This window comes from Parasteatoda tepidariorum, chromosome 6 (genome assembly GCF_043381705.1).
Source record: "Parasteatoda tepidariorum isolate YZ-2023 chromosome 6, CAS_Ptep_4.0, whole genome shotgun sequence".
Classification (NCBI taxonomy): Eukaryota; Metazoa; Arthropoda; class Arachnida; order Araneae; family Theridiidae; genus Parasteatoda; species Parasteatoda tepidariorum.
The window spans coordinates 32,326,374-32,339,343 of NC_092209.1; the positions used below are offsets into that span (position 1 = coordinate 32,326,374).

The following is a 12,970-nucleotide window of genomic DNA, read 5'->3' on the forward strand; positions in this document are numbered from 1 at the left end:
CATATTTTAACTTAAAATTACAATGTGTCACCCTTATAATGCAACAAGTAAATCTTTCATACATTCATTTGTCTATATTAGAGCTACATATATCAATGTATCTGATATTTTGTACTTAAAAGTACTACCTAGTACATACTTTAAATGAATGTATTATAAAATTATAACTTGTAACTGATAATCAGTTGTATTAGTATGCAAGTGAGTCTATATATTTGTCTGAAATGATCAAATATCCAATTTTCTTCATAAAATTTCTATTCCAAACAGTTTTTTCAGTTATTTAAATTAGTCTTTTATGTTGCCTATAATTGTAACACAACAATATATCATTTTAATTACAGTGTATCCTCCAATTATTTGGAATAAGAAAATCTGTCATATATTTGTTTCTGTTAGTGTGTACATTGAAAGTTCTTATCCTTTTATTGTTTCTGTCAGGATTCTGTATTGAAAGTTCTTATCTTCTTATTTTGTTAACTAAGATAAAAATATGTTGAAAAGGTTCTCTTTCAAAGTGGTGTAATCATTGTTAAACATTTTGCTATTCCTTTGCAATGCTGTTGTCTCCCTTTTACATTGTCTATGATTGTAACAGGCCAAAATATAAGATTTTGGTTATTTAAATCAAAGTGTGCCACCCATATACTGGGAATAAGTAAATCTGTCATAGATTTGTTTCTGTTTGTGTACATTGAAAGTTCTTATATGATGTTCTGTTTGTGTCTACTAAGATAAAAATAAAAATATGCTGAAATGGTTCTCTTTCAAAATGGTGTTATCATTGTGCTATTCCTTTGTAACTAAGTAATAATTACGGTGATTTGTTTCTGTTTGTTGTTCTTTGCAATACGGTAGATTTGTTTCTGTTTGTGTACATTGAAAGTTCTTATATGCTGTTCTGTTTGTGTCACCTAAGATAAAAATATGCTGAAATGGTTCTCTTTCAAAATGGTGTTATCATTGTTAAACATTGTGCTATTTCTTTGTAACTCAGTAATAATTACGATGAGTCATTTTGCTCTATCTGTCCAATTAGATTGAGGACATCATTTCTTTTGAACTTTAAATGTTATATTTCTATATTAGATTTTGTCAGTCATTTAATTTTAATAACTTTTAAATTTATTATTTTGTCTTATTCTCAATTTTATGGTACCAATCCGCTCACTAGCAATTTCACTGACTATATGACTGCTGGGCCTATTGGTTTACTGTTTACTACTCATTATTTTGTTTTACTTTTTTAACTATTACCTTGAACTTAATTCTATTTATTTCTTTACAATTTATTTTTGGCACTTTTGTATGTCTTTCATACTTATTTGAAATAAAAATATTTATATTTTAGTTATTTTTGATTGGAATGCTATTTATTGATCACGAAATTTTAATTTGTGTAAGACTATAAAAAGATTAAAAACATAACACCTTCTTAAATAAAAAGGAAGTCAAGTATATTTAAATAACTATTATTAGTACCTGGAAAAGAATTTTCTGCATAAAAAGTTATGACATTAAACTTGCCGTAAGTTTTTAACTGTATTTTATTTTTATGCCATGGGATATAAATATTAGAATAGGATAAATTCTTAATAGTGTTAAAATTTTGATAAAAAATGCTTGATATCGAGAATAGATAGTATTATTCTCCTTAAACTCCAAATCAGTATTTTCACTGTGCTTGCCGCAAAATTTCTAAAACTACTGATTTTAATTTGATGAAAACTATGCTCTTCAGAGTTTATGTCAAAATTTCTTGAATTAAATTAATACTCTAATCTAGGGCAATGCTGCTTTACATCTAACTAATATTCATTTGCTAATAAAATAAACCATGGGGGAGAAATTCACATTGAAAGATTAGTTGTTGACATAAGCTGAAGGTGACTATTTTAATGTTGAAATTTGATGATTAATTTTGTTGTTTATTCATAAAAAAATATTAAGAGTCACAAAATATTGTTATATACTAAATTTATATAATAAGTTTTTTATTTGTGAAAATTCTCTATGTGTAGTTTGTAAGTTCCGATACTAAACTACAAATACAACAGTGCACTAAGATTATTGGCTTTCTAACAATGTGAATGATAGAGAGAAAGGATGTCGCTCAAAGTTACTCAGTGTAATTTTAAAATAGCTGAAATACTTCTTTAAACCAGGGTTGGGGTTTTGAACGTCCTAAACTGGTTTTGGACAGGACACGTGGGTTTTACTGTCTTTAACTGTCCTAAACTGACTACTGTCTTAAAGTGTCCAAAACCTTGAAAACTGATAAAAGGGTAAAAATTCTTTTTGTGTAACCATTGTACACATATTATTAAATATTTTATACACTTTGCTTTGGGATAGGAAAAGATTTATAACTTTTGAAGCTCTACAATTTATTAAACAGCATAAGTGAATGCCTTGTTCTTTAAATATGAATAAATATGCTAATACTGATAAAGAATGTTTTTGCATAAGGATAAATAATGCAATATTAAAAATAATAATAAACTTTTTTAATAACTTGTCTTCATTTTGTCTCTTGCAGGGTGCATAGCCAAATTATTCAACAAAAAATAAGCACTCTAATAATATTTTTAAGTACTTTAAAAGAATATCATAACTAGGCAGGGTTGGAATGTTTTTGACAATTGACGGTTTTATCTGATTTTAACAGTCATGTCAAAAAAATAAAAATAATAATAATTCTTTTGGCATTGTTTTTGACAATTGTCAAAACTTTTGAATCATGTACATCGAATGGAGTTTTCATAAGCTACGGTCTTAGATTGGGGTTGAATTTATTGAGAAAACGTTGAATAGAACAAACTGAACATTGTTGTTCAAAACATAATACCAATTTCCCTGCCAGAGGACATACTAGATGGCGCCACTAACTCTCTCTTTAAGAACAAAAATTTTTTAGTTAGTTTTTCTGTAGTGTTGTTTCGTTAATATACGCATGTTAACTAATTCGAAGGAGTATGTGGTCATTACTTTTAAGATTTATTTAGATACGAACCGACCCGAATAGAAGAATCAGGTAAGAAACCTTTTATTGATACCTGTTCTACTGAAGTAGAAAAAGAATTAAGCTTTCTTTATGGACAATTGTATTTCTGCATAATTCGTAGCAAAAATCAACATGGTAAAGGAAAAATCTTAATTTGGAAAAGGGAAAATTAAGCACTTTTTAAAAACACCCAATAAAAAAAGCACCTTTTATTTTTCACAATATTTTTTTTAAAAATTACGACATAATTTGAATAAAAAAGTTTTGAACAGAATGGTTTAAACCCTAGATTTATTATATTCTGTCCCAAACCTTGCCAACTTTGCATTAAACCGATTTTCAAATCATTCAAAAGAGGAACAAAACATAGAAAGTCTAAAACGGACAACAACAATAAAAAAATGGCCATTTTCAGAACCCTAAGACAATAGTTAACCACCACTTTGAATAAGAATCCACGAGTCATGTCACATTTTCTTCAATAAAAAAGTTTCATGTTTAATATGTAGTAACATCAAAACAAGAGTGACTTAAATTAATTCTTTAAAACTTTTTTCATCAAATTACTGTTTATTAAGAAAAATATTTCATTTTGAGAGTTCAAAAATGCTTAACACTTCCTTTTGAAGTTCCAAAACAGCAATCTATTACACTTGTTTCAATACAAAAATTATAAAAACTTTGCAAAAACAGCAATATAATATTTCTTCTAATATAGAGACTGAAATCTTTATATTTTAATCACTTTATTGGAAAAAAGGACTTAATTCCAGTATTGTAATGGGCATTAAAATAACGTGTTTAAGGAACAGTCAATATAAATTCGACAATGAGGATTTTCTCTAGTATGTGCAGGATAGTGCTTTGTGTGTGAAAGATCTCTTACACATACATTGCATGAACAAGGTTTCTCTTAGGTATGAACAAGAAGATGTGCATTTAAACGATGTTTTAGTGAGAATGTTTTATTACACACTCTACATGAATGAGGTTTTTCTCCAGTATGAATAAGATAGTGTCGGTTCAAACTACCTTTACGAGTAAAAGATTCGTTACATATGCTGCACAAATAAAGTTTCTCCCTACTATGTACAACCGAATGTTTCTTTAAGCTCACTTTATGTGCAAATACTTTATCACACAAATTGCATGAATAAGGCTTTTTTCCAGTATGAACAATAGAGTGTACATTTAGATGATGCTTCTGTGAAAATCTTTTATCACATACACTACATGAATAAGGTTTTTCTCCACTATGAACAAGATAGTGTCGATTTAAATTTCTTTTATGAGTGAAAGATTTATCACATATATGGCACAAATAAGTTTTCTCTTTAATATGGAAATTATAGTCTTTCTTTATGTAATTTTTAACTGTATAAGATATTTCACACATATTGCATAAATAAGGCTGTTTTCTGAAACATATGAGAGATTGTTTACATAAAATATAAGCTAGCTACTTTTTCATAGGATTTTGAAAAGCAGCAGACCGATGTTAAACTTTTCTGGTTGCTTATTTTTGTGAATCTTTAGCCTTAAATGGAAAACTTATGGCCAGAGAAATGGAAAACGTGATTGGTTAAATTTTCGATGAAGAATATTTTTCACCAATCCGATTCTCATATTCCCTCCATGGTAAATGGAGGTGCGTAAATCGCAGTGCAACAAGAATGACCCTGAACTCAGGATTGAACTTGGAGTGCCTTACAGAGCAGAGATAAGGAAGACATAGCGTTTATTAAGTTTTATGGTTTTAATTTAATTTTAAAACCGCGGACTTTTCGTTTCGATTTGGTCAATATGTTTACGGATGGTTTAGGAAGAACTTAAATCCTCATTCGCTAGTCGAAGTTCATTATTTGATTATTCTTTTTCTCAAGGTTTTTTAATATTTCATCTTTATTCGAATTGTTTTTCGTAATTTATATATATTTTTTTGCGAAATATTTCTGATTACGTACTAAGCAAATGTTATATGAATGATTTGAATTTCAAAAATGTGTAAAATTAAAAAACATGTTTCCAGTGTTTATTTAGTTAACATATTTGAGTTCTGCAACGCTGAAAAATATTGAATTTTTAAGGATATTGATTTTTTCTTTCAATGCGAAATTTTATTTTGAACATATTCCACCATTGTTTATTTTTTCTAAGATATCCCTTATTTGTTTTAATAAATTTTTATGATATGGAAATTTGATTTAGGAATTGTATTTTATGTTTAAGCTGTATGTAAACGAAATGGTGAAATCCAACATACACTTCAAAGTTTTAATATTCTCGCCTTTTGAAATTTTCTTTTAACTAATATATATTAACTGTCTTAGAATGATGGCTTTTCTTGCAACTTTTTAAGTTTTACATATTTTCTTAATTACAGGTCTCCCGTGAGTGAGCGAGAACAGGGAAAACCTGGAATTGTCATAGAACTTTTTTTTTTTTACAAGAACCTGTAAAATTTCTTCATCATATATTGAAAATAACCAATCTGAAAATTGTCAGTAACAGTAATCAATTGTTGAGATTCAATTTAAAGCATTCTAACAACTGTTACAATTATTTGTTGTAAAATTTCCACATTTTAGTGAAACTTTCCCTGTTTCTTCATCTTCATTTGAAAAAATTTAATCAAAGTTTAATGTTTGGCATTACAAATAACATACAAATTAAATAGATATGGTATAGATATACTTCATTTGAAAAAATTTAATCAAAGTTTAATGTTTTGCATTACGAATAACATACAAATTAAATAGAGATAGGTATAGATATAATATGATCAGGATTTACATTGAAATTTTCTTGAAATGCCTGAAAAAATCAGGGAATTTTCGGGGATATTTCCGTATTGTGATCTGTCACGCCAACTGCAATTGCCAAGGATCCAAATAGATTTTAAACTTGCAAATTTAAATAAAAACAAACAAACATGTAGATGTTTGCTCGAGGGTGGCTGCTTTTCGAGTTGTTCCCTTTCTGTGATTTTTTATTTAGTTTCTTGCTGGTGGTTGCCCAGAAGTTGAAAAGACTTGGCAATTATTCTGCCACAGATGCATTATGGAAATCTCCCTGAATTTTTTTCCTTTTCAGAAATTTGGTTACTCAAACTTCGAATTTCAAATTCTGTTTGTAACTTGTTCCAAATCTATTCTGAGTCCTATTCTCATTTACCTGGTGCACACAGTGTATAAGATTGTGTGCATGGGTAAGTTTTGTAAATTTCCCAGGCTTTTATATTTAAACCACTTTTAACCACCAGAAATCACTTTTTTTAAAGAATGTTTTCTTAAATTTACTAAGTAGGTAGTAAAATGTTTAATGGTATTAAAAGTAATTCCTTCGCATTTGCTATGTCTACCTATTAAGAAGAAGAAAAAAAATTCTTGATGTAAACATTTTTCTGTGACTAAATTTCTTGGAATTTTATTGATCACCAAAATTCAAATAGCAATTTAAATTCATTGGTTACTTTAAGTCAGGTGCTAACAATTTTGATTTTTCAGTATGGTTTATTAAGAGGTCATTCACTGTACTCAAATTTTATACAATCATAAGTTTTGTTAATTAAATTGAGTTTTTTATGGCAGCTTTGTTACCTTGTAATTTTTTACTAATAATTTCATTTGCATGTAAATTATGTCTCATTAACATTAAATTATTCCAAGATAATATGAACATTTTACAAATGATGCATTTTTTTATCTATCCATTACTCTTTTTAAAAGTTAAAAAATACTTGCTGTAATCTTTTATGCAATGTAATCAATTATAGCAAATAAAATTGCTTTTTAGATATTTTTATTTATCTTTCTTGAGGGCAAAATCATGTCTCTATTAAAATTAAGGGATATTCAGTGGAATAAAATTTTGTTACTCTAATTTATTCTTACAGCAAGTTCTTTTTTCTAGATGGCTTGCAATGAATCTCCACCTAAGATAAATTTTGATTTTGAGTGCAGTCAAGTTGAAAAAAAAACTGTATATCTCACATTACTCGGCACACCCTGTCAATATATGCATTTACTTCCTAAGGTAATAATATATTTTACTGCTGTTTTCTTTGTGCAATTATTACTATTAGTTTACATGCTGTTTGGAAACCTTGTAATATAGTTTTTACTTTCAGTTTGGCGCCATAAAGTAACATTGGGCTTTTTATTTTGATGCTATTGAATTGCAACATCCAATTCGATTTTTATTTCAATCATGAGAAATCAACTTTAAACTGAAACTTAGAATTTATTTGCTACTACTGTTTATTTGTGTTTTACAACTTGCTGAATTAATTTTTTTTTAATTATTTAATTCAGTTATATACGTTATACAATTAAATCAGATTGTTAGAGTTTCAGTTAAAGGCTTTTATTTGATTACTGTATTACCACTTTAAAGACAGGAGCCTCATCTCCGTTTGTACAGTTCATGTTCAGTAATTAATAAAAAATTAACTGAAAGCAGCACATTCTATTGACTTTTCGTAATATGGATACATTCCTGTGGTGCTTATTTAATAATTTACTTTTTAGCCTTATAAGAGTATCTATTGTTTTTAAAAATAATTTTCTAAAATTTTAAAGAAAAACTGCAATTATATTTATAAAATTCCAAAATGTAGGGGGTCTAGTTCAAAGTTGTTAAAAAGGTTTAAATTTTCACATTTTAGTTAGTTTTTTTTTAAAGGAAATTTTCTTTAATTAATGTAATTGAAAGTGTTAATAATGTAATTTGAAGATTTATTTAAAAATAAAAAATGATTGTTTTTTACTGTCAAAAATTCTTATTAGTCAGATATTCTTAGCACTTACAGCATGCATTTTTAAGGTGAGAAAACAGGTTGTAACTTAACTTTTGGAGGACGGTGTACTTGATAGTTATATAATCATTTCCTCCAACTATTTTGAAGAAAAAAAATTCAAATATACTTTAAGTAAACATTTTATTGTTTAAGTACCAAAGATGGGGAAATAACCGAGCATCTAGGTTTGAGCATCAAAGATTCAGTGGTGGAAGCAACCGAGCATCTAGGTTTGAGTACCAAATTTAGTAGTGGAAACAACCAAACATTTAGATTTGAGATTAATAGGTACCAAAGAGCTGCTACAGTCAAACTGATAAACATCAAAGCTGAACCAAAACTATAACCTGTAATGAGCTGAATTCAGCTCAAAGCTGTATGTATATATATATATTGTTGCAAAGGCTTGTTCTTAAGATTTTTCATCTTTTTATAAGTCGAAATTCTATTGATGTCTAGGATCCTGTACGATCTTACGGTTTTGACTATTTTTGTTTAAATTTTAATAAAGGAAGTCTCAAATTTTGCATTTCTATTTTTATCTTTTATGATAAATACATTTTATAATTCTGACATGCAACCTATCTTGCGAAAAACGTAATACTTAAATCATTAAAATGTTTTGAATTAAGTTAGTTGGCCTTTCTGAAATTATTTCTTTATTTACATTTTAAATTATGTAGCTGATTGTATGCGTCTTTTCGGTAACAACAACCATTTTGTGTCGCACAAATCAATCTTTTGAAATAAATATCACTATCTAATTCAAAAGCCCATCAAAATTGTAAGAAAAGTGCGATATTTCTCATTTTACTACCTCCAATTTTTCTGTTTTCAGCTTTTATTGCTTTGTTTTGAAATAATTTGTATGTGAATAATTAAGTAAATACTGCAAACCTAAATAATTTTATAATATGCTGAAAATTCTTAAAAATTAAAAAATTTTGATCGCTACTTCTTGATTACAAATATCCTGACTTTTAACTGAAGCTTTGATATTTCGATAGTACCTACTGGGAAAGTTGTTGTTTACAGTAGGTTCCGTTTATTTTTTCTTTGCTGAAAATTTTTTTTGATTTTTATATTTTGTAATTATTATTTTTATGCAATGATAAAAATCTTATAGGATGCCTTCATTACCCCTTCAGATTCTGAAGAGACTGAACTGAGTTCTGATGAAAGTATGTTGTTTGATTGATATTTAACTATATTTCATTCTGTAGCTTGAGCTATATTTGTCCTTGTATGTTTTAGTTGCTAGTCTCTATAGAGTTCCCAGGCTATTGTAGTTATTTTTTTAATTAAAAGTTTTTTTAATATACAACTTATTAAAATTTCGATTTCTCAGGGATTATTCGACCGATTTTGCTCAAATTTTGTATTCTACCATATAAAATTACATTCTTTAAACATTATTATTAATATTTTATTATTATTAGTTATTATTAATATTAATTATTATTAATAGTACATAATTATCTTTAATTAGTTATAATTATTATTAATTCACTTACAAAGCTCTCGGCATACGACAAAATAAGCAGAAAGTACAGTTAACATTATAATTATCCAAACTTCGGATCTCTCTCCTGACCATATTTCCCAGATTGCGGCTACCCACTATAAGGGGGTCAGATATCGGAATCCATTATTAAAAAGGTATGCTTTTTAGAAAATATGTTTATTTTGTCTGATTTCAAATATTAAAATATTGTCTGTGCTAATTAATTTGCAATTATTCTAAAAACAGTTCATGGTGTCAGCTTTTGTTGTCAGTGTACCCTTCCTGTAAACAGACAACTTTCATAAATTGGACAATATTTTTGATCTCACGAGTGCGAGTGTCTGCTTAATTGAGGTTTCACTGTATATATTAGATATGTTTGTGTAATTTTAAGCTCAAAAACTATTTTGTTTTAGGTATTGCTTCTAATGATTCTTCTGTAAAGATAATTTCAATTCCTTCTACATCATGTACTGCTGGAAAAAAAGTGAAAGAAGAGAAGCTATCTGATACAGAGGATACTTCGAAGTCAAAAGGTAGCAAAAAAAGTTCACCAAAATCCAGGAAGTGGAGGGGAGTGGAATACCCTACTTCTGATGATTCAGGTGATGATAAGAACAAATCCCACCGTGCAAAGCATTCAAATGAATCAGAGGAAAATCAATCTAAAGCCCGCTGCAAAAAAGAATGTAGTTCTAAATCTATTAAAAAGGAGGATTTCGAAGATGAAGAGCAGAAATATACTCCTGGATTATCAGCTGCTTTTGGAAATTTTCATTGTCAAGTAAAAATATTTTCTGTTTTAAAACCGATATACATACAGTAGAGTTCCGATTATCCGAGTTAATGCGGACCACGACCCCCGTGGCAGAATCGCAGCGACATTGTCGCAGAACATTACGGAGTTCTTGCAGAAAGATTTTTCTTTTGAAAAGTTTTTTTTTTTTTTTTAATTTTTTTTCTCTTTTCTATAGAAATTTACACGTAATATTTGAATCATGCATTTAGATAATCTTTTTTTGGCTTGCTCACTTTATGACGATAGAATCGTTAATCGATGTAACGTTTCGATCGTATTTTTCGCAGTTATTAATATTGATTTTCACACGGAATTTAAATATCCCGATATATTTCAAACAATACAAAAAATTCGAACCGTGCATTTGAGAATTTACTTTTTAAGGAAATAATTCTATTGAATTTTCGGCAGTTATTTCTATTGATTTTTCCATAGTTTTTAAATCCGATATTTTTTATGCGATATTATTTATTACAACAAAGTAGTTTTGTGATTTCGTCTTCGATCTTTTTTCGGCAATTACTACTACGGATTTCATGATTTTTTTCGTTTAATTTTTTATTGTGGTAATTATTTACAATGTGCGAAAGAAATAATTTGTGTCCTCCCCTGCAAAATGCGAGAATATGACCTATTATATTAGAATAAAGAATTATTACATGTTTTATTAAAATATGTATATATAAAGTTTTTTTTTGTAATCACAGCGCTTTTGTTATTTTAAATTTGTAACACATATGTTTGTTATTATTAAAAGTACCTTGCAGAAAGATATTAGTGATAGAGAGTTTTGTCGCAGATAGCTCAAAAAAATTCTGCCACAGGGACCACGACTAACTCTTGGACCGAAAAACTCTTAAAGCAAATAGTATGTATAAATGTAATATATTTAATAAATACAAAATTTATACGAGTACACCAATTCAATTCATATTACAATTAAAAAGCTTACTTACAAACACTTAAAGAGCATAATTTACAAGAATGAAACAGTTTTTACTTAAGAAAGTCCTTATTTATTTTTTGTTTCACATTACTTTGGCGCTTTTCTGCAGTAATGTTTCATCATTTTTTAAGGATAACAGGAAGGCTGGTGTCTCCTCTTCTTTTTCTATATATTTAATAGCACTTTTGATAGCTTTTAGTCCATCTGTATAAGAGATTTTTGTGCATTGATTTTCATTATCAATGTATTCCTCATCTTCACTAGATTTATTTTATAATCTTAAATATATATATTTANATATATAATGTGTGTGTGTCATTTTTCAGTATGGTTATATTACAAGATGAAGTATGTTATTAAAGTGCAGAACTAGAAAATCTAGTTCATTTTAGTACATAAAACAATTTGATTATTACAAATGAAAAGGTTACGTCTTCATTGAATGAAGTTATGTTTGTGCTAATAATTTTAAAGTAATTGCATAGTGATGTTTATTTATTAGTTCGAATAAAATTCTCGCTGTTAAAGATTTTGGATATTTCTTTTCTTAAATTATATTGTAAAGAAAAGAAATATTGATTTCATTAATATAATTGATCAAATAGTTCCTTTAAAATTCTCAGTTCTCAGGAGCTATTCATTCAATTTTGCGCAATTTCACCATTTAAAATTGCATTTTATTAAATAAGGTAAAAAATTGTATACCTAACAATTCAAAAAATTTCGACTATTATTAAATAAAATAAGAAATATTTACCTAAGGTTATATTTTGCATGGAATTATAGGAAAAATGAGTTTAATAATTGTGTGCAAATTTTTTTTAATTCGCTTAATAAGTTCTCAAGATAAGGCATTATTAATAATTTTGTGTATTATTAATAATATTAATAATACACAGGTGAAATAACCCCTATATTTTGAGGGTCAGAAATCCAAATTTGTTGAAAAAAGGTATGTTTATTCTGAGAAAATGTGTTATTATATTTGACTTCATAACTTAAAATATTGTCTGCTCTAATTAATTAGTATATTTGAGATCACCAGCTCAAAACATTAAGATTGAGTCCTAGAATATGAAGATCCGATCATTAGATCGAAAGTTATTCATGGTGGTCCATTTTTTATTTTGTGCACTGTACACTATATATAAGTAGTATTAAAATAAAACAGTCTACCTCCACCTCTAATGACCTAATCATATTAATAATGTTATTAATGAATTAATTTAATTATGTAATTAAAGATAAATTAAGGTCAAAAGTTGTCTATTGTTTAATTATGTTAAATGTGCATTATGTTTGCTATATGCATTATATCTTAAGTATAAATATTAATGAGGTGCTATTCTGAATTTTATATTTTTAATTTTAGTTTCTTATAATTTTTTTCTGTGTTCAGTGTAATCAATTTTGTTCAGTATATAAGTTTTTATTTAGGATTCTTATATTTTTAAAATAGAATTTTTATTTTTTAGAAAAAATGTTTTAACATAATAAAGTCAAAATTCATTTAAAATATTTTCAAGGTTCATTATTTTACATTATTACTGTGTTTTATGTGTATTGTTATAATGTTTTATTTGTGCTTAAAGTTACATTAAGTTAATATAAATTACTAAAAGTATTTTATTCGTTATTTATTATTAAAGCAATATTTAACATTAAATCAATTTGCTACTTCACTCTTAATATATCAGCCTGTTAATTTATATCTATAAATGCGAGATATATATCTATTTATTTATATCTATTAATTTATGTCTATAAATTTGAGATTTTTTGACTTTTTCATCATTTCACTATTTTCAAGCATTTTTTTTTTTACTTGCAAACCTTTAGCAATTTATGCTCTATATTTATAAATTTTATATTCATATCTTAAAATACAAATATTTATTTTATGAAATTACTTTATAGTA

The 12,970-nt window shown here is 27.1% G+C and overlaps 1 protein-coding gene across 1 annotated transcript in view; it reads left to right on the forward strand.

Moving 5' to 3' along the window:
• Positions 1–4,758: 4,758 nt before the first annotated feature.
• The window catches only part of LOC107437668 (uncharacterized), a gene marked incomplete in the record, with an annotated part of 82,797 nt that continues 74,585 nt past the window's right edge, over positions 4,759–12,970 (forward strand). The window contains 5 exon segments of the mRNA XM_071182202.1: positions 4,759–4,887; positions 5,388–5,504; positions 6,917–7,039; positions 8,929–8,983; positions 9,723–10,090. Coding sequence (XP_071038303.1) covers positions 6,917–7,039; positions 8,929–8,983; positions 9,723–10,090 — 546 coding nt within the window.